The sequence below is a fragment of the Fusarium proliferatum genome (genome assembly GCF_900067095.1).
Source record: "Fusarium proliferatum ET1 genome assembly, contig: FPRO_scaffold009, whole genome shotgun sequence".
Lineage (NCBI taxonomy): Eukaryota > Fungi > Ascomycota > Sordariomycetes > Hypocreales > Nectriaceae > Fusarium > Fusarium proliferatum.
The window spans coordinates 1,789,715-1,812,437 of NW_022194798.1; the positions used below are offsets into that span (position 1 = coordinate 1,789,715).

Here is a 22,723-nt window from a genome sequence, read left to right on the forward strand (position 1 = left end):
GGGCCAGCTGCCGAGGTCTATAGAGGGCGAAGTTGGTACCTTCCCTGTGCAGAGTGTCGTGGAGTTTGGAGACATACTCATTAAAGAGACCGCTTTCAGCGTTTCGGTAAATCCAAGCAAGCTTGGTAGATAAGAAGTAGCTCGCGCTCTGAGACTGTCAAGCAGTGGTCACGTCAACTTTAGTGGATTCGAGGTCAAATTTGAGCAATAGATTGACGTCTCAAGTGGGTGATATACGCTGAAATTAGTACGGGTGTGCCGAGAAGCCGGTTAGCGCCTGAGATTCGAATCCGATGATCTGGCATGTCGCTATCAAGCTTGATCATTGGGCTTCCACTTACAAGACGATGGCAGAGGTGTACTAAATACCCCTAGATCGAGGGTATTCGGTATGTGTCGTCCTCGATAGTATCCACAAGCTAGAATTAGTCGAGTAATCGGTAGACTTTAGAACGCCTACAAACTAATTACCTCGGCCACGAACAAAGACCGACTGAAGTCAAGCTCGTATGAGCGCCCGCAAAACAGTTTGATCAGCACCACGCCACGCCCCAATGGTGCGATGTGAGGTATCAAAGCGCAATTGAGGTGGGATGAGCCCAAAGAGGTAATTATCGGCCTTGTGTGTCAAATACGGGTAGAGCTGAAGCGCCACCAGCGGATGGAATTCTGCCCTGAACGTGGACGGGCGTAAGGCTAAGGGGTCTGATGCACGCTTGGTGGTTACGGCGGAATAGTTGCGCGTGGAAGGGATAATAAAGACTAGCCCGCATATTTGATTCCCTCTACAGTCTGATTCGCTTTGCCCTCAACGAGCAGAAGATTAGAGTGACCTACTCCATCTGATCTGTGTGGGAGCTCAAATCCGCAGAGAGAACTAAGCTCGCTGTGGTATTTCACGACCGCTTCCCTGCAACGTGAAACGATATCGAGCCTAGACGGAATGTGCAAATATTCAGTGATGTGGCGTTCTTTGGTGGATATAGGGAAGGGGAGATAGCCTAGCCAGGGACGAAGCTTGGCAACCTTGATGATTGATGAATCTGGGGCGACTGACGTGATGCCTCTTACCGCGCTAGGCAAGGAATAAAACATGAGACTGGATATGGTGTAGATCGGCGATTTCGATGTGCGCCAGTCATGTATCTTCCACCACTGAGTGCCATGGTTATTAGTTTAGCCCTACCCAGAACCGTTTTGCTTGATTTGTCGCAATGCATGCCTAATACGCGTTAGATTGTTTTAAAGAAAGCTTGCTCAAGGTTCGGTGAATCAATGCTTGATTTCTATTGGAACGATTCCTTACGCAATATCACGGTCTTATCATTCGTACCAGTAGCCCAAAGCTCGACCTTACGACCAGTGAGCTCATCTATATACTCTTTAGAAGCACCATCTCTCAACTTCGGAATTGCAAAGCGGGAGCGGTGTGCTTTATACTTATAATAGACTGTATTGGTCTACGTAATGAGTGTGGCAGACAAGGAGCGAAACGGAGTATCTTGCAGCCTCAAACACGTGGGAGACGATGGCTTATCTCATCGATACATACGAGATAGATGAGAGGCTTGTTATACGGACTTGGTTAGTTGTAACCGGTACCGAAGTCCCAAATACACTTCCCAGCCGAGAGTTCCGATTATCCTAGCCTTAGAAACCTCATCCAACTGCATGTGAGCGGAAGTTCGGCAGATGCGGAGGTTTTCTACCATTGATGCCCGCGGAACAGTGGGTATAGCGCGTCGACTTAGTGAAAAGTGGCTGCAGGCTAGCTCTATACTAGGGTAATCTGGCGGATCAATTCCGCCTCGTCGCCTTACGAATCGTCACTAGCTCTAGTCACGGAGGACACCAGAAGCGCATCTTGGCATAGCCCAGGTATGTATGCCATCTTCCTTTTCCTCTGGTCAGTATTATTCTTTAGAGACGAAGACAGGGAGGCAAACTTTGGTTCTTTCACGGCGATTCCTGCATTGGGCTATGATCTTCGTTACCTTTTCCTCTGCGTCAAACCATTACTCATGGTTTCGTGTTTAGGTTCACCAGGCTATAAAGTCTGCATCTAGGTCACCTACCATCCCACCAGTTCGCTCATCCGCTGCACTACTAATCTTTACCGATGGACAGCTTTCGAAACATTGTGTCAAACATCAGTGATCTTGCTGACAAGATGTCGCTCCCTCGTGCTGATAAACTATCTCTGATGGTTCGCAAGAACGGTAAGTATAGACATGCACATATGCCTTCTCCCGCTGACACAGAAAAGTCCGTGATCAGTTTGAGCAGGAGAAACCAAACCTAGAAGCCAAGCTCTCAAAGGCTCTCCTAGGCGTAGCCTGGACCATCGACGTTGACCCCTTGTCAATTTACCCGTATGCAGAGTCCTCATATGCCAAGAACAGCTTTGGAAGTATGCTTAACGAGTACGTCTACCTAATTCCAATTTCTGTCTACACCTTGATCCTGATAACGTTCCAGGTACATCTCTCGAGCTACCACCTGCCTTGACTGGTCTCAGGAGTCTATCAAGTCCAACGTCAATACCCTTGCCTCCGCTCACGTCCTGACCATCGAAGTTGACCCTTCCGCAACCTTCAAATACTGTTCTTGCGATATCAAGGACGGAAAGCTTCGAATCCTCGTAGCTCCCACCGGTTTAGGCTCGAACATCAGCGAAGCTGTCGCTGATAACAACCTGAAGAAGGCTCTCAATGATGCTTCTATCAGTGGCGGAAACAAGCTGAGCTTCGTTGCTGAAGAAGGGCTCGCCAAATACTGGTATCCTAACAAGAGCGAGATCGAAGCCAAAGTTGCCAAGATCCTTGGTCAACCTGTCAAGCTCGACCCTCGGCTGGAGGAGAACTACGCAGCGCTCAAATCCGAGAGCGAACGGCCTGGCACGACACTTATAAAACATTGGGAGAACAACTTTGGCAATGCCGTTCATGGTTACTTCAATGGACTTGTCTCGCAGTTGGAGTCGCAGAAGTTTCCGGGCGATGACATGCTTCAAGAAGGGTTCTTTGATGTTGTCAGTAACGCTGAAATCGCCCTTCGTACTGTGAGCGCATTGAAGAAAGGGAACTATAACGAATCTGTTGTCGAAGATGGTGTTCTCTACCTTCAGGTAAGTGAGCTCTGACTGCTACTAGCGATGTCTGCTGATCCGTTGAACAGACTACTCCTGGAAAGTGGGCTACTAATGTCCAAGAGGCTGGCGCCAATATTTCGGACCTCTTGTAGATATGATGTGCTGTTAAATTGACATGAATATACTAGACTTACATCCTCTAGTTCTCACATCACCAGTGTTGGTATACTGAAATTGTGGGATTTATCTGTATATAGACCGTGGGAGAGCATTTATCATTGATGATGTAAAAGAGAAATTTATCTTGACCCGCTGGTAAAGCTGTTAGGGTCAATGTCCTGTCCTGTATCGGCTGGAGAGCGACCAGGTACCCTTTGTATCAGTGATGTAGAGCACACCTAAACAGAACTTGAGGTCAGGTTCCGATGCATCCGCCAGTTTAGCCATCGCAACTCCTTAGTAAAAGCAACAAATGGCTACGGTGCTTGTGCGAGTTTGGCTAGATTAGTGAAAGCTGCGTCGACACTTGTCGCCCGCATATGGTCACATGTTTTTGTCACCATGTACAAATGCTTATCAGTGACTTCTCTCTTCTTGTCTTACACTATCTCAACCCCACCGTCTCACAAAGCTCCAAATCGATCGAAAGATATAAGCTAAGTTAAATACTGATCGTCCATGTATCTAAGTAAGCATGTAGTTGCCTTGTGCTAAGACATTCCTCTACATATTTGTTTTAGAAACAATCAAGTAGGCCTACTCGTGGACCAGACCCAACAGAAGCCCTACTCATAAAGCAGGCGGTAAAATTGTAGGATAAAGGTAAAGTTTTAGAATAGTCCTCTACTTGTATGAAATCGCCCAAAAGAATAAAAGTTTCATATGAATAGCTGAATAGGTCATTTGCTTGGTACGACTCAAATGCAATCGCATCTCATATGTCGGTCCCGGCGCCTCTGCTTCAATCCATATGTAAAAGCTTCCGAGCCTGTCGCGCTTTTTTCCACCAAAGACCCCGATATGTAATAGCCCAAACACCAAGCAGCACCACGACCGTCAGTGCCCCTCCAACAGCCCAAAAGACCCATTGCCCTTGCTCCATGTCTCTGATATCACTTGTGTTCATTCCCATATAGCTCGTTGCAAATGAAAGTAGCAGGAAGACAACGGCGACAAGAGTAAAGACGTAGATTGCTACACTTTGGTCTTCGGCTTTGATCTTTATGTACAAGGCAGCCTGATTAAATTATTAGTATCATGTTCGATATTTGACGTTAGAAAATACCCGAGACTTTAGTCATTCTGTAGCATCTTGCAGCTTTTCAATATCATAGGTCAGCTGTCTATTTCTCAGCTGAGACTTACCTTGTAGAGCTTCGAAGATCTGGGTTTGTCGGTCATGACCTAAGTTGTCCCTCCTAGTACCCGGGGTGTCTCCTGATCCTGGTGCTTTACTTTTGATCACAGTGGCAGAAACGGAACTAGCCATTGCCTTTGCGAGACTCTGTGCTACTTTCTAGGAATATGATGAGTATAAGGTAGCATATATGGCGTCGACATACTGCCATCAAGTGCTAAGCACCACATCTCTCGGACACAAGGAGAACGAATGCCATCGAGTATCGAAGAAAGGTCAAACTCGGATTTCTGAACGGTTTTATTGTGCATCCCAGACCTATAGTGATACTGAAGTAGAGATCTCACATGATAGGAGTTCTCAGGAAATGATTGAAAGTCCAGAGTATGAAAATGGATTGTGGGGATTGAGACGAACGCTGAAATATCACGCCTGGCTTGTTCCAAGTCAGCTATCCCTAGCAGATTCTCTGTCTGATCTTCATCATAGAGAGTCACAAATGGCCCTTGCGAGCTCTTGATCTCATGTCGTCTCGGGACTCTCCGTAGTCTAGAGAGAATTTGTCGCGGTCATTGGGCTTGTGGTCAAGAAGAAGGTCACAAACTCTAGTCTAGGTAGTAAGGAGAGATGCAAACCCGAGGTTATATCCCTTTATATACCTCTTGATCTCTTTACCTTGCAATGCCTTAGGGCTTGCAGCAAGATATAATGGTTATCGTGAAAGCTTATGGGTAAAAGCTTATATTGAGGCAAAAAATACCGTGTTCTTATTTGTTACCTGTGTTTGCAGCCTAAAGGTTAACCTTATAGATCGCATGTATCCCCATAGCTAGGTAGTAAGGACAGTCAGCAATACGATCAAGAGGAATTGAGATCTTACTTGCCACAAACTCCGCGAACGTATAGTGACTGGTTGCTACATGGCTGCAGTTGATAAGTCTACTTCTCAATTGAACTGGAATTGATGTGATAAACCCACCTGCATGCATATGCTGCTGAGTCCTCGGGTTGGAGTCGTGTCCTCCAGGTAGTACTCGCATAACAATTGTTGACCAGCGTCACAGTGTCGTCGGCCTCTTTTTGCGCCTTGAGGTCGAAATCCATGATGGTATTCTCCATTTCAAAAGCTGTACAGGGCTCGATCGGAGCTATTCAAGGTTCGTCATGAACCATGGCGTGCTATAGGCTGGGGTTGTAACCGCAGTTGACAAATCTAACGCCGACTCTTTGGGTTTCAATTGAGGTTTGATTGGCATGAAAGACTAAAAAGTAAAGGGATGAATGAAGTCTGGACAGCGCGGAGTCCCAATATAATTAGATTATATTTCTGACGTGTATATGCAGGTTTCACCCGGGGCCAAGTACTATAAGCTCATTGGGTCAGATGAGATTGAGGCCTTCTACAAATTTATAGGAGAGAGCAGGGTCACAAAAATGCATCCATGATCTGATTCTTTGAAGCTGAAAGATTTGGGTTGACTGAACTGTAGCAGTATGCCTATTTCGACTCAAAAACCCTTTATACACTCTTGAGTTTCGACGATGTAGAAGAGGGCTCCCACAAAGGCTTCTAACAAGATACGACAAGTTGAGGACCATAGCGCTGGTTGGATTGACGCGACAAATGTAAATGCCATGTATTATCTATCCAAGTATAGAGAAGCGAACATATCTAATCATAGAGCTTGGGACCCGAAGCCCCTAAAGTAACATAGAATAACTTGGTCTGTCCAGTAATGATCATCCTTCCCTTACCGGCAAACTGGAAGTTCGCAGCAACAGTTCCGGTGTAGATCTTGCCAATGAGCTTGCCAGAGGGGTTCCAGACATGGACACCATCGCCGCAACCGGCATAAACACGGCCCTTGGAATCGGTATGAACACCTGGAGGGGTCAGTACATGACATTGCAGCGGGCCAGAGGAGACTTACCATCGGGGATGAAAGACGCGACGTAAGCAAAGGTCTTGCGGTTCTGGAGAGTACCGTCCTGGTTCACATCGAAGGAGTAAACAGAGGCGGGTGAAGAGAGGTTGCGGCCGTAAAAGCCGAGAGCGATGCCAGTGTCGGTGACATAGACCTTCTTGCCGTCGGGGCCAAAGCCAATACCTGATCAATATTAGTTGCGTGGACTCTACCATTACGAAAAGACATACCGTTAGGAAGGGTAAAGTCATCAGCGACGACAGTGACGGCGCCGGTGTCAAAGTTGTAACGATAGACTTGGTTTCGCAGACCAGGAACGGGACGGAAGTCCTGGAGGTATCCATAGAGGGTATCGGTGAAGTACAAGTCACCGTTCCTGGGGTTGATACCGACGTCGTTGAGGGAGTTGAACTGGCGACCAAAGTAGTTGTTGAGGAGGGCTGACTAGGGTTAGCTTCAAATATTATCGTCTGAGTATGTTTGCGACTCACTGGTGGTGTTGTAAGGAGGGAGAGGGTTCATCAGGTACAGGGCGGAGGGAACATCGTCACCTTGGCCCTCACCAGCAAAGATGATGTTGCCCTTGTAGTAAGTGCCACCTGAGGCAGAAAATTAGTCGACATTCAATGCGGATCGCTAGGCTGACATACCATTGGGGTTGATAACCTGAGGGTTTGAGTCAACAACCGTGACCTTGACCTCATCCTTCTTGCCCTTGCGGACCTCGTCGGCCTCCTTGAGGGAAATCTTCTGAATGATGGAAGACTTGTTCAAGCCAGTGCCAGCAGCGGGAGCGCCAGCGTTCTGGACAAAGAAGACCTCTTCAGTAGGGGGATACCATACGACAGCCTCATGGAAGATTGGGTCGGTGTCCGATGTTGCGATGAGGGTCAAAGAGGGGTCCTTTCCGATGACGTCATAAAACTCTTCATCGTAGACATGGAAAGGCTTCTCAACAAGAGACTCCTCAGTCACACCAGGCCAAGTGAACACCTACTCAAAATCATTAGTAAGAATGAGCGACAAGGCTGCAGTGACATACCAGAGAGTCATTGGCCACTGCGGGAGGCGGCACATCCTTCAAGACATTAAAGGACTTCTGGTCAATAATTTGAGCCGTAGAAGGAAGCTTAGCAGCCACCGCACCCAAAACGGGCACGAGAACCCCCGCAGCAAGTACAGAAATGGTAGAAGGCATGACGAATGAAAGTTTGGTGTGACAGGTCTCCGAGAAAGGATGGAGCTGACTGAGACACTTTTAATATGCGCAATGAATCAGTCGCTGCGAACTCATCATCTCCGCCTGAAATGACAGCGACGAGGCATTAACGAGGGTTGTCTCGGGGTTGTTCTCCAAGAACGTGCAAGATCTGCAGCGTTAAGCTTAAGCTAGCGTGGGTCGCCGGCTTACGCGGGTCAATCAGCGCTTCGGCACTGGGGATCGGGGTAGTAGAATGTGGGGAGATTAGCATGTTTAGAGTTTGGGAGAGTTACGTAGCCGAGAGGGAAAAAAAGGAAAGCAGATGTTGGTCCGTCGAGCAGGGGGAGAATAACTTACGATTGAGTGAGTTCTAGACTGGCTCGGGGATCTGGACGTGTCTTCCGGACAGGGCTGACTCGGAGAATGGAAGGGAACTGCCCTGGAAGAATCGGTATGAACCATGTCTACAGGGGCCTTGGAATCAATATCGAACTGAGCTGACCACTAACAACCAACACAACCTCCTGTAACCTGCAGCCACGCCACAACTACACAATGTGGTTCCCGTTCCTTGGCAGCGGCACATGTCCCAACAATAAGGGTTGTTTTTATTAATCACCGACCGAAAGTGCCGCTGAATAACGGACACGAGCGAGGGAAAGCATTGCGATTGGAGGTGTTTTAGACACCAGCTGAGATTGTGGCTTGCGCTTGGGAAAGGTCCCTGCTGTGAACATTACGACTTGCTCAATCGAGTAGGTGTGAAAGCCTGGTGTGACGCACTCTTACGGCATATGGCCAAGGAACTTTCCGAGATGATGCGTGAGCGAATTGACGATCTTTTTCACTTTGAAGAACAAACGATGCAGATATGTCAGATCTCAGGATTCATCTCATCTTTACCACTGCATTGGTAACGATACCCTTGGTATTGATCTTCTTCTTTACGGAGTAAAAAGAAGCCGATCGCAGTACAACTGGGGTATCAGCCCATGCACCCCTTCAACAGCTGAGGCAGGGATGGAACCAACATGCACAAAAATAGAGTTTGAGTTTGATTAGCCAAAACTGCCAAACCTTGAACTTTATCAGAGCAAAAGATCCAGTCACCAAATGAGCTTAGCATGGAACTTGTCAGTTGCGTGATATGGAAGGAGGAAACTTGATGGTGAGACCGCCACTGGAGGGAGGGAAGAAGGGCATTGAGAAAAGATGGTGTTGTCGGTTTTACTTAAGACCTTTGCAGCACCGGCAGCCAACAAATTATTGTTGGTTCTGTCATCTTTGATCCAGTTACTGCTAAAGCAGCGCATCGCTTCCTTTCCTTCTATTCAATTCGCTCATTTATTCCCTGGTCTGCCGATCGATCTCTACCCCCGTCCCATCACCGCCCCGAAATGACATGGCCGACAACACCAAAAACGGCGCTGTCGCAATCGTGATCTGCGTCTTCATCAGCATTGCCTTCTATAATGTCCTCGAGCTCAATGCCTACATCTTCGGCAGCTTCAAGAGACGAAGCGGACTTTACTTCTGGAGTTTAGTCATCGCGACTTGGGGCATTGCCTTCAATGGAACGGGTTACCTCATCCTGCACCTGTCGCTGTCGGCGCAGAAATATCTTTACTCGACGCTTATACTTATCGGGTGGTGCACCATGATCACGGGACAGTCTGTTGTTTTGTACTCGAGGTTGCATATTGTTATGCATAACCAGAAGAGGTTGAGGATGGTGTTGTACATGATCATCGTCAATGCCACCTGGTTGCATCTCCCTGTGATCATCCTTGTCTATGGAGTCGGATCTTCGAACCCGGAGCCCTTCCAAAAGCCATATGAGGTTTTTGAGAAGATCCAGCTTAGTGTCTTCTTTGTCCAAGAGCTCATCATCTCGGGTCTCTACGTCTGGGAAACAAGCAAGCGCCTCAGACTAGAGAAGAGCGTCGGCAACACCAAGACACGCATGGTACTGAATCACCTTCTCATCGTCAACGTCCTCGTCATCCTCCTCGACGTCTCCATCCTCGCCCTCGAATTCGCGAATCTCTTCGACATCCAGACCGCCTGGAAACCACTCGTATACAGCGTCAAGCTCAAGCTCGAGTTCAGCATCCTCAACCGTCTCGTCGAGCTTACCCGTGGAAGGAACGAGAGCTCTTATGGTCGCAGTCACAATGCCACCCACCATGATGATGTAGGCTTGGAGACATTGAATCGCGACCGGCGGAAGCATACTGGGCCTCAGGGAACAATTACTGGAGAGTATGAGGTTCGTGTTGGGAAGGGTGAAGAGAGTCATCGTGTATTCGGCAATGAGTCGAGTCTGGTCAAGACAACCGAGATATCAGTCCATAGCGAACGGTATCCGGGTCATGGCGTACATGATAGAGGTAGTTTGGAGGGCGAAGGATCGAGTGATCTGCAGCACGTACCGAGAGGGAGTGCATCTTCAGCGTCTTCTGAAGTACAATTTGCCAAGTACGGTAACTAAGACACCATAGTTATACAGCGTTTGTAATCTGCATTTCCATTGTCGGCGTGTGAAACCATTGCGATGGAGTGATTTCCAATGGCGCGTGACAGGGTTTTCGACGAATTAATTATCGCGGTAATCAGAATACTGCTCTTGGTGCCTTGTCCATTTATCCTTGATTTTTAAGCATGCCATAGAGGCTGATGTCAGCCATTCGGTCGCTCGAGCCAGGGTAGTCGCACAATCAAAAGTCCGGACTTATCAGGTAAGCCAAGTGGCTCACATCATCCAGCCAATCGTAGATTTGCAAACTCTAAGCTACACTAATTGCAATCCGGTACTACTCTATTGCAGTACAATACTATGCTGTTTCAATCGTGGCTCTGGCTGACGATGAACGCTTGAGCGCCCCGTGCATACCCTGAACCCACCCAAGTTCATTGCCGAGAGGTGGAGCCCGATGATCAAGCCAGGACTAACACTGACGCCATGACTGGAGAATATTTGGAGGCCATGAATTATAAAAGGTTATTGGAAGCAAGTCTACATGCTTCTGTGTACGAAACTCACCACGTCTTCAGAAGTTCGCCAACCAAGCACCACAATATCTCCTCCATGTCTCGCTATGCTCAAGTTCACATAAACCCCCAGGGTCCCGGGGACGCAAGACCCACAGCACTCCAGATCGTCAAAGATGAGGGCCTTCTCAACAAACTTACCGACAAGGTCGTCCTCATCACAGGCGGCAATCAAGGCATCGGTCTGGAGACGGCCCGAGCTCTCCACGCAACCGGAGCAACGGTTTACATCACTGCAAGAACTCCAGAGAAGATCGAGCAGGGCATTAAAGACATTGTCTCATGGCCGGAAGCAAAGTCTGATGCACCTGTTCACGGAATCGAACTGAGGCTGGACTCGTTCAAGTCTGTACGAGCCGCAGTGAAAGACTTCCTGGCGAAAGTTGGCAAGCTGAACATTCTCATCCTCAACGCCGGAGTCATGGCTACCCCTGAGGGTAAAACTGAAGATGGATTCGAGACCCAATTTGGGACAAACCATCTTGGACACTTTCTTCTATTCCAGCTTCTCAAACCAGCTCTTCTTGCAGCCACCACGCCTTCTTTCAAATCTCGTGTTATCTCCCTTGCGTCAAAAGGTCACCGCGCTGGTGGTATACGCTGGGATGACTACAACTTCGAGAAGGATGCTTACAATCCCTGGCTGGCATATGCTCAATCCAAAACAGCGAACATATACTTCGCATCCGAGCTTGACAGGCGATATGCAAACCAAGGCATCCATGGCTTGTCAGTGCATCCTGGATATATACTCACCAACTTGGGTAAGTATATTGACCTCAGCACGATCGACTTGGATGGACCTATCAAGAATGCTTTGAGGAACAAAGCTCAGGGCGCTGCCACGACTGTTTATGCGGCAGTTAGTAAGGACTGGGAGGGACGTGGTGGGAAGTATCTGGCTGATTTTGTGGAGGAGAGACTGGTCAGACCGGGTGTAGAGCCAACGTCTCCTGAACTGGGACACGCTGTGTGGATCTTTGATGAGGAAGCAGAACGAAAGCTCTGGGAGCTATCGGAGAGGCTTGTTGGATTGCATACTTCCAACGAGTAATAAACAGAACACATGGGAAGACATCCACTCATTGTAGAAAGTTATTCGGACATTTTTACTGCTAGAAAAGCTGGAAGACATTGAGATTTTGAAGTGAGGAGGAAGCGTCGGTAGTCTTGCTCGAGGTGGCTATCACCCAACATCTAGTACCGTCACCGCCGCAGATTAGTTAATGCAGGTCTTTAATGAATTTCTTTAAATCTGTAGAAAAATAGCCCAACTGACCTTAGAACTCGCTGCATCTTCTCTCACATGCTGATTTTAGTCAACTGAACCTCGGTACAACAGTCGGGAAGGTGATCACGAGTGACAACTCACGCCTCAAATGGGCATTAAACCAACCCTACTTGGTATCGTAGATTAGGCTTTAGGATGGATTTGGCAGTAAATGCCAATCTGGATGTGGAGAAAGGTTACTTTCCCCTCCTGCATGTAACAATATCTGGTTCTATTAAGTGATACCTACTCGATGCGGCTAGCTCAGACCCAAGAAATACTCATGAACAAAATGGAAGAAATGTCCTTGATAAAATAAGACTGAAGTACCAATTTTCCCATTAATTCCTATCTTAGGGCAGATTCACTTATTTTTGTCGTCATTTGTCTTGTGGCTGAACCTATCAGATGCTGGGCTGGCGCAAAACTCCAAGCGATCAATAAATAGCTATCACCACTAACATGCTCTATGCTTCTGTAGCGGTATGGCTTTTGGCCATATCTTGCACTCAGAGTACAATCGTATTGGCCCAAGATGCGGAGGGCTGGTACAAGTCTCATCCAAACATGGCCCGGATCAAGCATGTGAACCAGGATACTCATCAGATCATCGACGAGTATGGAAGAACTAGGTTCTTTCACGGAACCAATGTTGTCATGAAAGAATCCCCGTGGTACAGGCCTTTTGAGTGGACCCCGGGTGTTTCATCATTCGGCGAACGAGATGTTCAGAATATGCACGACTTGGGGCTGAATATTGTCCGGCTTGGTCATAGCTGGGCTGGTGCTGAGCCACTTCGCGGAGAGTACAACCAGACCTTTTTGGATATCATGAAGAAGCAGACAAAGCTGGCGGAAGAACACGGTATTTATGTACTGGTGGACGTGCACCAAGATGTGCTGGCTAAACAGCTTTGCGGTCATGGTGTACCTGATGTGAGTAAGCAAAATACCCTCTAGTCTTGCACTAATTAACATTGAGCCAGTGGTTCGTTAAGAAGGATTGGATTACAGGATTCAGAAGGTTTCCATTTCCACAAAAGCTCAAGCCATTTACCACTGATAGTGACGGCTTTCCTTCGCCTCAATCCCAATGTGGTACCATCGATTGGTCATTGAGCTACTTATCCGTGGCAGTTGGAAATGCGTTCGGGAGACTTTACAACAACTTTGATGGACTTGGAGACGCATTCGCCGCGTATTGGAAGAAGCTGGCGTCGCAGTATGTTGATACTACGAATGTCGTGGGATACAATCTACTCAACGAACCGTGGGCTGGCGACACATACGCTGACCCAACAATTCTTGTACCCGGTGTTGCGGATCGGAAAAACCTGGAGGGCCTTTGGAACCGAGCATCGAAACAGATACGCACGGTTGACAATGATACTCTTATCTGGTTCGAGGGTACTACCTTCGATGTTCTGTCAGGCTTCAACAACGTACCTCTCGGCGACGGGTCAAAGACAGTTCATTCATTCCATTACTACAACCCACCGCAGCTGGGTCCGTTGAAAGATACACTCTACAACCGACACAAAGACAATATTCGACTCAAGACCGCCGGTGTCCTTACGGAGTTGACATTTTGGATGGGCGATGATAAGCAGATGGCTAGCCTTGCAGAAGCCATGTCTGCGACTGACGAGAACATGGTGTCTTGGATAGGATGGGCATACGAGAATCTGTATAATGGTACATCGGGCAAGCCATATCCAGAGCTGGAGAAGCACTACAGTCGTGCGTATCCAGCTGCCATCGCTGGGACCCCGACTTCGTTTGGGTTTGATGAGGCCTTGGGTATCTTCAAGCTCAACTTCACCAGCGATCCTACCATTGGTGCACCGACTGAGATCATTTTACCTACTTCTGCCTTCCCAAACGGGTACGAGGTTCGAATTCTGCCTAGTAGCAGCCTGTTGCAATACAAGCCCGACGATCGCACCCTGGCCTTGTTTACATCCAAGGTCTTTAAAAAGGGAACGGAGCTATCTGTTGAGATTTCCAGCAATTGATATTTCTCGCCTTTTCCCCTTATCTTTGTCTAGACCACCATGCCCTATCCGCCTTCTACATAAATTATTCTTTAATATTACTGGCTCTGACTCGTACACCGTAAAGAAAATAAGCGATTGATATTAGTAGCCTAAAGACATACGAGCACGGTAATAGTACCATCTTTTCTTGGCCCCGTGTTGCGTGAGTAGATCCATGATAGCTTTGTTGCCGTTCCTTATGGCTATCATCAAGCAAGGCTCGCATTGTTCGTCTTCTGCCTCAGCATTCGCTCCTATCTGGAGAAGAAGCGCCACTACCGCTTCGTGGTTACGCCTCACAGAATGAACCAGCGCTGTAACCCCTGAAGCATCCATAGTTTCGATCGCGGCACCTTCTTCGAGCAAGACCTCCACCACGGCTTCGTGGCCTTCTTTAGCGGCCTCTATCAAGGCTGCAGGCGCCCCTAGTGATGTGCTGTCAAGTTGAGCCTTACGCTCAACCAGAAGTTTCACTGTTTCTACATGACCCTGTTCTGCAGCCATGATAAGCGGAGTAAATCCTTTGTTGTCACTGGCGTTGATGTCGCCACCAGCGTCAAGTAGTTCTTTGGCCACATCCGTATGACCGCCCTTAGCAGCCAAAATCAGCGGTGTCTCGCCACTCCTGTTGGAAAGATTGACTGAACTGCTATTACGCAAACATGCAACCGTTCCAAGGTGTCCTTTTCGTGAAGCCAAAGATATCGATGTGTTGCCCTCAATATCTCGCGCCAAGACATCTGCATCATTTCTAATCAACATGTTTACCATGGGTGTTCTTCCCTGGTCTGAAGCTGCCATCAAAGGAGTATAGTTCGAGTGATCGAATGCTTCCGTGTTAGCCCTATACGTGAGTAATAGCAATGCAGTGTCCATATGTCCCTCCATTGCAGCCAGAATCAGTGGTGTCCGCCCAAAGTCATCCTTGTTTTCAATGAATGCACCTCCCCGTCTTAGAAGAATTATCATTTGATCGTAGTAACCGTGCTGTGCCGCTTCATGGAGTGACGAACTCAATTCTGGTTTGCTTCCATCGATACGAGCACCTGCTTTAAGCAATATCTTCTCAACAGCATCATGGCCTTTTTTCCTGGCCTCACGCAGTGGTGTGAAGCCTGAGTACTCGCTGACATTGACGTCGGCTCCGTGATGGATAAGATGCTCGATGACACCTTCTGATCCAGCTCTCGCAGCCCAGATGAGCGGTGTGCCACCTGATTTGTCGGTTGCTTCAATATGAGCCCCGTGATTGAGTAGAAGCTTTGCCACAGCCTCGGAACCACTCTTTGCAGCAGAAATAAGCGGTGTATGCCCAACCTGGTTTGTTGCTTCAACGTTCGCCCCCTTGTCAAGCAAGAGTCTCGTGACAGCAGAATGGTTCTTGCTTGCTGCGAAGCCCAAAGGAGTGAAACCGCCATAGTTGTCGCTTGCCTCGATATCAGCACCTTTTTCAAGCAAAAGCTCGGCCACGTCTGTATGACCTTTCATCGCCGCCACTTGAAGTGGCGTATGACCACTTTCATTTGTTGTTTCGATGGCTGCACCCCCTTCACAAAATACACGGGCCATCTCCACATTGCCAATGGTAGCCGACAGGTGCAGTGGTGTTCGGCCATTTTCGTCTGGAGCATTAACATCAATTCCACGGTCCACAAGCAACCGAACCATGTCGATATCTCCAGTGCCAATCCAACCACGGAGCTGTTGTAAGATATTAACGTCTTGCCATATTCCAGGGTTTTGTGGATTTCGTATCAGATTACCCATGCTTGCAGGTCTATGATTTTGCTTTTCGGTAATCCATTGTGTCTCTGCAATCGGAATTTCCATTTCTCCTACCCTGGAAGTAATGTTGAATAAATTCTGTACCTGATCTCGGGTCTTCGGCAAAACGTCAAGACCATGGAAATTGCCAGTCCATCTTTGCGAAATGGTTTGTGAGGCTAGCGTCGAGATCTCTGTTGTTACCCCCGTGCTATCTTGAACAGAACTTCGACAGGACGAAATTGTAGACTGCCTTTGAAGTTCAGTACGATGGTTAAAGTGGGGGATTTGAAGCTTACCTGCTTAATGCCCCCGGCGTTGGAATTTCTGGCAGCCAATGGCGAATCCATGTATGTTGCTTTACCCTTTCTGCGTCAGGTCTCTCGCACGGTTGTGGTTTTAATATCTCAGCGATAAAGTTCTGAGCATTCTCAGTGACTTGGAAATTAACAAGAATAGTTGCAAGGTCTTCCAAGTTCCCTCTAAAGTGCAATATTGCAAGCTGACTTCGGAATGGTACGCTTTTTGTCAAAATGAAGAAAGCAGTTATCCCTATGGCCCATATGTCTGCCTTGAAGTAATTCTCGGTAAGAATGCTCCGAGAGTCGTATTGAAGGAGCTCGGGTGCCATATATAATGGAGTCCCTGGAGCCAGGGTTGTTCCGGTCGTCTCTGCCCCCAGCTTCTTACTGATACCGAAATCAGCAAGCTTCACCCACCAAGAACTTGGGGCGAGGTCCTGTGGGATCTTATAGACTAGAATGTTCTACCAACAAGTTAGCTGTCATGTCTAGAATACTGGTTCAGGACCAACCTGAGGCTTCACATCACGATGGGCAAATCCTGCTTCGTGCATAACAGCGACACCCGACAGGAGTTGACTAATGATGTGGCTGCATTCATCGTCTGCTAGACGTCTGTGACCGCGAATGTATGCATACAAGTCTCCATCTGGAAAGTATTCCATAGCTATGTACAGCTTATTCGATGTCGCATACCATCCGAGGGACTTGGCAAAATACTGAGAGTACTGGGATATGTTAGATGACTGTGTCGAGAGACGATGCGTTTGCAAGGGACTCCTCACTGATTTACCTTTTCATGGGAGAACTTAACTATGGATTCGAGCTCGCGTCTGTAGTATCGTTTGGAATTCTCACTCTCCAGTCGAATACGTTTGACGGCGCGATTGGCAAAGCTTCGACCTCCATCGGTGCATGTTTGTAAGATAACATCCCCTTGGCCACCATGACCAAGAGTACGAACCTTTTTCCACCGTTCTTGACGATGAGGGGCTGAAGGGGGTGCGTCAGGATCACGATGGTAGTGAATAGTGTAGGCACCCTCGTAACGCGTGGTTAGTTGGTAGTCATGAACTAGGTCTGAAAGAGAACTATCCATGTTGGTTCTCGTGGATTATAACAGTACTCGAATAACGCACGATTGAACGATTGAATACTTTAGAGCATCGACATTCCAGTCCAGAAAGCGAGCTTAATCCAATCGGGCGTTGTTGAAGGAGGGGGAAAGGTCAGCATGCAATCTTTCAGCCGCAGACGCTGACTTTCAAGCTCCAACTTCTCTTCGGAGCGCATATAGCTTTTTCCGCTCGCAACATAGCCTACTACGGTGACATATCATTGGATATCAGAAATGTATGAAAGGCTTCTGCAGATCTCAAGACGTGTAATAAATCAAGGAAAGCAAACTCTCGAGCTTGTATCTCAAGTCTACAGAATACTGTTAAAAACAAAGCGCGCCCATTCGATCCATGATACTTTCGACATATTGCGACCCAACCTCGACTCCTCCCCCATTATCAAAGTCCTGGGGGTCACCGAAGCCTGTATTACCCTCGTCCAGACACGTCAAGCACGTCTCAACCACCGTACTATATATATCACCCATACACATTCTCAGTTCGGTACGACTGAGGAGCATCAACTGCTCTTTGATGGTCTGTGGGTCTAGCTCCGAGAGACAACCCTGGGTGTTAGAGAAGACTGGGGATAAGCTGGTAGTAGCACCATCATATTCAACAAGCGATCGCCAGAGGCCAATTTCCAAAAGACAAACACCAAGACTGTATATGTCATGTTGCATAACAAACTTCACAGTCTTTCCCCCAGTTCGAGTAGGATGCTGGTACACTAGACTTCTTTTCTCGACTTTGGAACTGTTTGTCGGCGAGTCGGCATATCGGAAAAGCTGAAACCCAGCTAGACTTACGAGCATACACTCCTTCTCTTTGCTTGGACACTCTAGAATGAGTATTTTCTCTGGCGTGATGTTCTTGTGTACAAATTCGTAAAGATGTACATAGTAAACTGCTTTGACAAGCTGCCGCGCGACATTGAGTCTCGTTGTCAGTGACTCAGGCACAATACCAGAGAGGAGAAGTTCCCGGCAGCTGCGGACCCTGGAATACCCTTCTGGGACGCTGAAGACAAATTTTAACAAGGGCGCCTTGGTGAGTTGAACAACTCCTTTGCATTTCAAGGTCCCGAACGTGGAAGGGTCCGAGTCTCGAAGGCGTGATGCAAGCTCTCGAGCATCCCTCAGTGCAACTGTATCACGAGAAACCGTATCAATGATAAAGTATTTACTCTCCTTCAGCTTGACTGCAAGCTCGGTCTCACAGTACGGAATCGCTTGGATTATAAGGTTCTCGAGTACCTTTTCTGCAAGCTTTACAGTCTCGCTATTGTTGAAAGCTTCGCGGAACTTCAAGCCCTCGCGAGCCGGCTCCCCTCGACCTCGTGTGTTGGTCCGAGTAACGCCTTTCAACACATTTTCGGTGTGAGCAGGGCCGGTTTTTATAATTTGGAACCACGATGGCTCGAACCGCTTTTGCCAGGACTCAAGATCGGCAACGGTGCTTTCGAGGGTTTCTCGGAGATTAAGGAAATTCAGAGCCTTGTATCTCTTCCGGCTACCATGCTTATCGGGTTTAGAGATAACAATTGTCGCAGCTTCGAGCTTCGACTGCAAGATGCGTAATAAGTGCGACTGTAGCTCTCGCTGATCCTCGGTCATGCCACTCTCGAGTTCTTTAACAATCTCTAACTGACTGGCAATTCTGGACCAGCAAATCTGTATTCTTACCGACACCTCGTCAGCTAATTTATCGACCTGGCCATAGTCCTTATAGGCCTGGACGAGATATTTCCCTAACCTATAACTGTCAGAAATTGCCGTGAGGTCTGACTCGGGTATTCTTACTTGATACAGACATCGACTGTGCCAGCAACGCCGGCAATAGCTAGAGCCAGCTCGGCCATTGTATCTTAACAAAGATTGTAATACCTTTGTTCCATTCACCAGCAAATCTGCTTAGAGTCGATAACGGGTTTCCAGACAGCCAGACACTCCAACTTAGGCGTTTTCTGGGGCTGATTCCTCCATCCACCAAGATGTTTTCAGGCTCGCTCGCATGAGGCGCAGTGCTTTCAGCTTTTGTAATTGTGAGACCTGTGTGCCAATAATTACTTGGTCTGATGGCTTTGATAGGACGGTGAGACGCCCAACAACGCCATTGCGGGGGCTATGCACATCCATCACAATCAGGCTGGCGAAAAAGGCCATCCATTGGCGCAGCATTTTCGTGCCAAGCGTAAGGGCTTGAAATAACCCCCATTTCGGTTGATTTCCGCTCCAAACTTGAGAAGACACGTATCTGTGGCACATGAGACTTCTAAAATCTGTAACAGGCGTAGCGTCTTCTCTCACTAAATTCATCCCGCCTAGCCTGCAAGCCGGCTGTTATGGGTTATGTCACTCGTGTGACTGGAGTAAATAGGTTTATTTAGATGGTAAAGAGTTCGGAAAAGCTGATTTTGACTCTTTGAAGATCATGCCTTCAAAGAATTGCGGGGTTGACTACTACCGCCTAGAAGGTTAAGCTTTAGGCTGAGAATGAAGGTGATGAATGATCATATCTTTAAAAGGAGTACATTCTGTTGTAATGGTGTAAGGCCTGTAGTTCGTTGAGAAGCTGAGCTAGCGGTGACGGAAATTTAGCAACGGTTATGAAGATGACTTCAGAACATCACTTGCGTGAAAGGACAGTTATAAAGACTGAATAACCTGGCTAAGTGCTATCTGACTATTCTTGGCGTTCAACGGCAAATGGATTAGCAGTAAAGGTGCCCTTTGGATCCGCTGCAGCCCTGACCTTGCCGATACTCTGATACTTGGCCTCATCTTCATAATAAGTCTTCCAGACCTCAGGCTTAGCCATATCCCAATCACCCCAAGAGCCCCAAAGAACGCGCCTATCGGTCTTGCTAAAGCAGCTGTTGGCACCAATCATGACGCTATCATTCTTTGCTTGCCATTCGTTTGCGAGTTCCAGCGACTTTTTATAATTTGGATCGGTCCTGTTCAGGTACCAACAGTCCACAGTCTGGAGAACAGTAGAATCTCTCCAACTATAGGCGGCTCCGTTGTTGCGGTTGTTGTAGAACATCGAATTGTCTCCGCCGAAGCACTGGATCTGGGCTGAGATCTTACAATTATCGTACAGTGGGTTATCTACCGGCTTCTGGTTCGCATCATCCAGCTTCTCATAAGGACTGCAGATCTTGCTGAGTCTCTCGACTAGGGTGTCAACCCAACCATCTTTGCCGAGAGTTTTCGAGTTGGTGGCATAGGTTCGCTTGACATATGGCCGCGGGAACTCTCTTCGTTTGGGGAACAACCAGTGTCCCACCATATCAGACATGTCCGCGGAAATTTCATCGAATTGAATGCGAAAATACTTCAATCCTCGAAATTGCTGGAACCATGCATCAACGCTTGCGTCATACTTCTGCTGATCGCCAACGGGACACCATTGAGCGTAAAGAACAATAAGAGGGGGCAATTTGCCATTCAACAGATCCTTGACGGGCCCAGGTAACTTGGAGATCACATCTTGGACGCCTTTCCACTCCTCATCGGTTTTCAGAGCAGGAAATAGCTTCGTGATGTCAAAGTCCGTGCTGAGAACATTGACACAAAGGTCGAACCCGCGGGGTGCGGTGCCCTCATCGGACATCTTGGCGACAATGTTCAAGAGATTCCTAAGGACTTTCTCGCTGTAAATCCAGGCAGCTTTGATTCCATGCGGCCCTTGGAACTTTTCTGGCTTTGGATTGTTGGGAGTCGTGATCGTGTTTTCGATCCCCATGTAGCTCTTGGCCTTCAATGCCGAGATAGTGTAGTGAGTGACGACACCAAAGTTTCCAGGACTGCCACCACGAATAGCATTGAAAAGCTCAGCATCCTGACCTTGATTGACATGTTTAACTTCGCCTTGATGGTCAATCAGACGAATATCGACGATGTAATCTCCAAGAAGGCCGAAGCTGCGACCAAGTTGGCCATAACCACCGGTTTGGCCATGGCCACCAAGGCATACATAAGCGCATTGTCCAGTAGGAACAAATAGCTTATGGCTGGTCAGGTAGGCCAGGAAGTCTTGTAGCTGATTGCTAACACCAGCGAAGACGAGGACTCTGTCATGGGCGACAGTAGTCTTGGTCTTGTCCAAGATGCTCACGTCGACGATTTTCAAGTCTTTGTACGTGTTGCTGAGATCAAGTTGCACGTTCTGGCCTCCGCAAGAAGATGCACCGCTGTACTGGTGGCCGCCGCTCTTAATTGCGATGCCGACTTTGTTTTTAACCGCATGGTGAATAACAGCCTTGACGCCTTCATCATCCTTTGGTCTCAAGATAAGAGCCGGATTCAAGTCGTGACTTGGTTTCCCGCTTGGATCAAGAACATCGATATACGATGAAGTCGCGTACTGCTCATTGAAGAATTTGTAATCGCCTTTTTCGTAGTCGCTACCTTCACGGGAGTATTGCATCCCAATGAAGCCGTTGACTTGGGCGGAGGTCATGATGTAAAGAGGGTACAAGAATGTTGAGCTTACTATGAGATGAGAAAGATGTTGAGTGGTGATACTGATTGAGGAACTTGGCCGGCGCTATTATATATTTCACCGGATGCTTAAGGATAAAGCATGCACACAAATAGGCGCCGTTGGGAATACGAGCTATCAATTGTATACTGTAGCAGAGCCATTTTCTTTCGTCGCAGTGAACTCGTAAATTGAGACATGGCGTTATGTGGAGATGATCTCGACTGGTCCAGCTGCATGATTATTGAAGCTTGCTATGGTTCTCGACCATCCTTTGCTTCTCAGCCAGCCACTTGACATATCGAATTTGGGTTTTCAGCCAGCCAAAGCCCATATACCAAAGACATAGAGGGGCTTGAAAATGCGGGCTGAACAGGAAAAGGAAGGACTATTGTCATGCTGTTTGTCTTTGCCCAATCTAGCGGCTCACCGCCAATATACCATGTTCAGCTGGGCTCCTGGGGTAGGGATCATCAGTCGACTTGCGTGAGGAATGCTGTACTTTCAAGAATATCTGAATATATTATTAAAATGGCCCAACTGAAATCGAGGCCATGGGTTCGCACCTCCTCCAATAGCCGCTGTGTGATGGCGCCGGAGCTATCGTCCCGCTTCCATACCCCAGGTCCAGAACTCTCGCCTCATACACATGCACTAGGCAATGACCGCAAAAACAGTATCACTCTTGAAAAACGGCGTGCTGATTCCCAGTAGCTTGCTTGTTCATTTTCTAACAATTGGTAGACTTGACAGTTTGACCAACATTCAAATAACGCGGAGGTAGGGGGTCCTGGGCATAAGTGAGTCAGGTCTGCGGACCATTGGTTCAACTTACGAGTTCCTCATTGTAGCCCAGCCACTTATAGTTTCGAAGGCAAATACATCTTCAGCGGCATTTTGGTGGTGGCAGATAAGCATATTCCGCATGAAGAACACGTGGAACTATCGAAGTGCCTCTTGACGGTCGAATTGGTAGGTGCTTGATTTTGCGCACCTGCCTTGGTTAAGTTCAAGTGAAACTCAAATACCTATTGCATGTCTACGATATTCATGCAGTAACATGTGTCGTAGATAGACACCAGCATAAACTTAGCGCTACACCTGAACATCATATATGTCC

The 22,723-nt window shown here is 47.8% G+C and overlaps 8 protein-coding genes across 8 annotated transcripts; 4 read left to right on the forward strand and 4 right to left on the reverse strand.

The window, feature by feature from the left end:
* Positions 1-2,170: 2,170 nt before the first annotated feature.
* On the forward strand, positions 2,171-3,243 carry FPRO_15109 (uncharacterized protein; the record flags this gene model as incomplete). Its single annotated transcript, XM_031220607.1, has 4 exons — positions 2,171-2,219; positions 2,267-2,423; positions 2,479-3,127; positions 3,178-3,243. 4 exons carry the CDS (start codon positions 2,171-2,173, stop codon positions 3,241-3,243), a joined length of 921 nt encoding a protein of 306 aa, XP_031086249.1.
* A 2,877-nt stretch (positions 3,244-6,120) lies between these two features.
* FPRO_15108 (putative lactonohydrolase) lies at positions 6,121-7,571 on the reverse strand (the record flags this gene model as incomplete). Its single annotated transcript, XM_031220608.1, has 6 exons — positions 6,121-6,332; positions 6,380-6,556; positions 6,604-6,813; positions 6,865-6,972; positions 7,024-7,366; positions 7,416-7,571. 6 exons carry the CDS (start codon positions 7,569-7,571, stop codon positions 6,121-6,123), a joined length of 1,206 nt encoding a protein of 401 aa, XP_031086250.1.
* Positions 7,572-8,976: 1,405 nt separating this feature from the next.
* On the forward strand, positions 8,977-10,065 carry FPRO_15107 (uncharacterized protein; the record flags this gene model as incomplete). The annotated part of the gene is made up of 1 exon (XM_031220609.1): positions 8,977-10,065. The coding sequence occupies one exon, from the start codon at positions 8,977-8,979 to the stop codon at positions 10,063-10,065; it is 1,089 nt and encodes a 362-aa protein (XP_031086251.1).
* A 597-nt stretch (positions 10,066-10,662) lies between these two features.
* FPRO_15106 (related to reductases) lies at positions 10,663-11,679 on the forward strand (the record flags this gene model as incomplete). Its single annotated transcript, XM_031220610.1, has 1 exon — positions 10,663-11,679. The coding sequence occupies one exon, from the start codon at positions 10,663-10,665 to the stop codon at positions 11,677-11,679; it is 1,017 nt and encodes a 338-aa protein (XP_031086252.1).
* Positions 11,680-12,462: 783 nt separating this feature from the next.
* On the forward strand, positions 12,463-13,910 carry FPRO_15105 (putative endoglycoceramidase; the record flags this gene model as incomplete). Its single annotated transcript, XM_031220611.1, has 2 exons — positions 12,463-12,831; positions 12,882-13,910. The coding sequence occupies 2 exons, from the start codon at positions 12,463-12,465 to the stop codon at positions 13,908-13,910; spliced, it is 1,398 nt and encodes a 465-aa protein (XP_031086253.1).
* A 123-nt stretch (positions 13,911-14,033) lies between these two features.
* FPRO_15104 (uncharacterized protein) lies at positions 14,034-17,096 on the reverse strand (the record flags this gene model as incomplete). The annotated part of the gene is made up of 4 exons (XM_031220612.1): positions 14,034-15,948; positions 15,995-16,461; positions 16,510-16,725; positions 16,791-17,096. 4 exons carry the CDS (start codon positions 17,094-17,096, stop codon positions 14,034-14,036), a joined length of 2,904 nt encoding a protein of 967 aa, XP_031086254.1.
* Positions 17,097-17,438: 342 nt separating this feature from the next.
* On the reverse strand, positions 17,439-18,976 carry FPRO_15103 (uncharacterized protein; the record flags this gene model as incomplete). Its single annotated transcript, XM_031220613.1, has 2 exons — positions 17,439-18,870; positions 18,918-18,976. 2 exons carry the CDS (start codon positions 18,974-18,976, stop codon positions 17,439-17,441), a joined length of 1,491 nt encoding a protein of 496 aa, XP_031086255.1.
* An 824-nt stretch (positions 18,977-19,800) lies between these two features.
* On the reverse strand, positions 19,801-21,582 carry FPRO_15102 (uncharacterized protein; the record flags this gene model as incomplete). The annotated part of the gene is made up of 1 exon (XM_031220615.1): positions 19,801-21,582. One exon carries the CDS (start codon positions 21,580-21,582, stop codon positions 19,801-19,803), a length of 1,782 nt encoding a protein of 593 aa, XP_031086256.1.
* Positions 21,583-22,723: the final 1,141 nt, after the last annotated feature.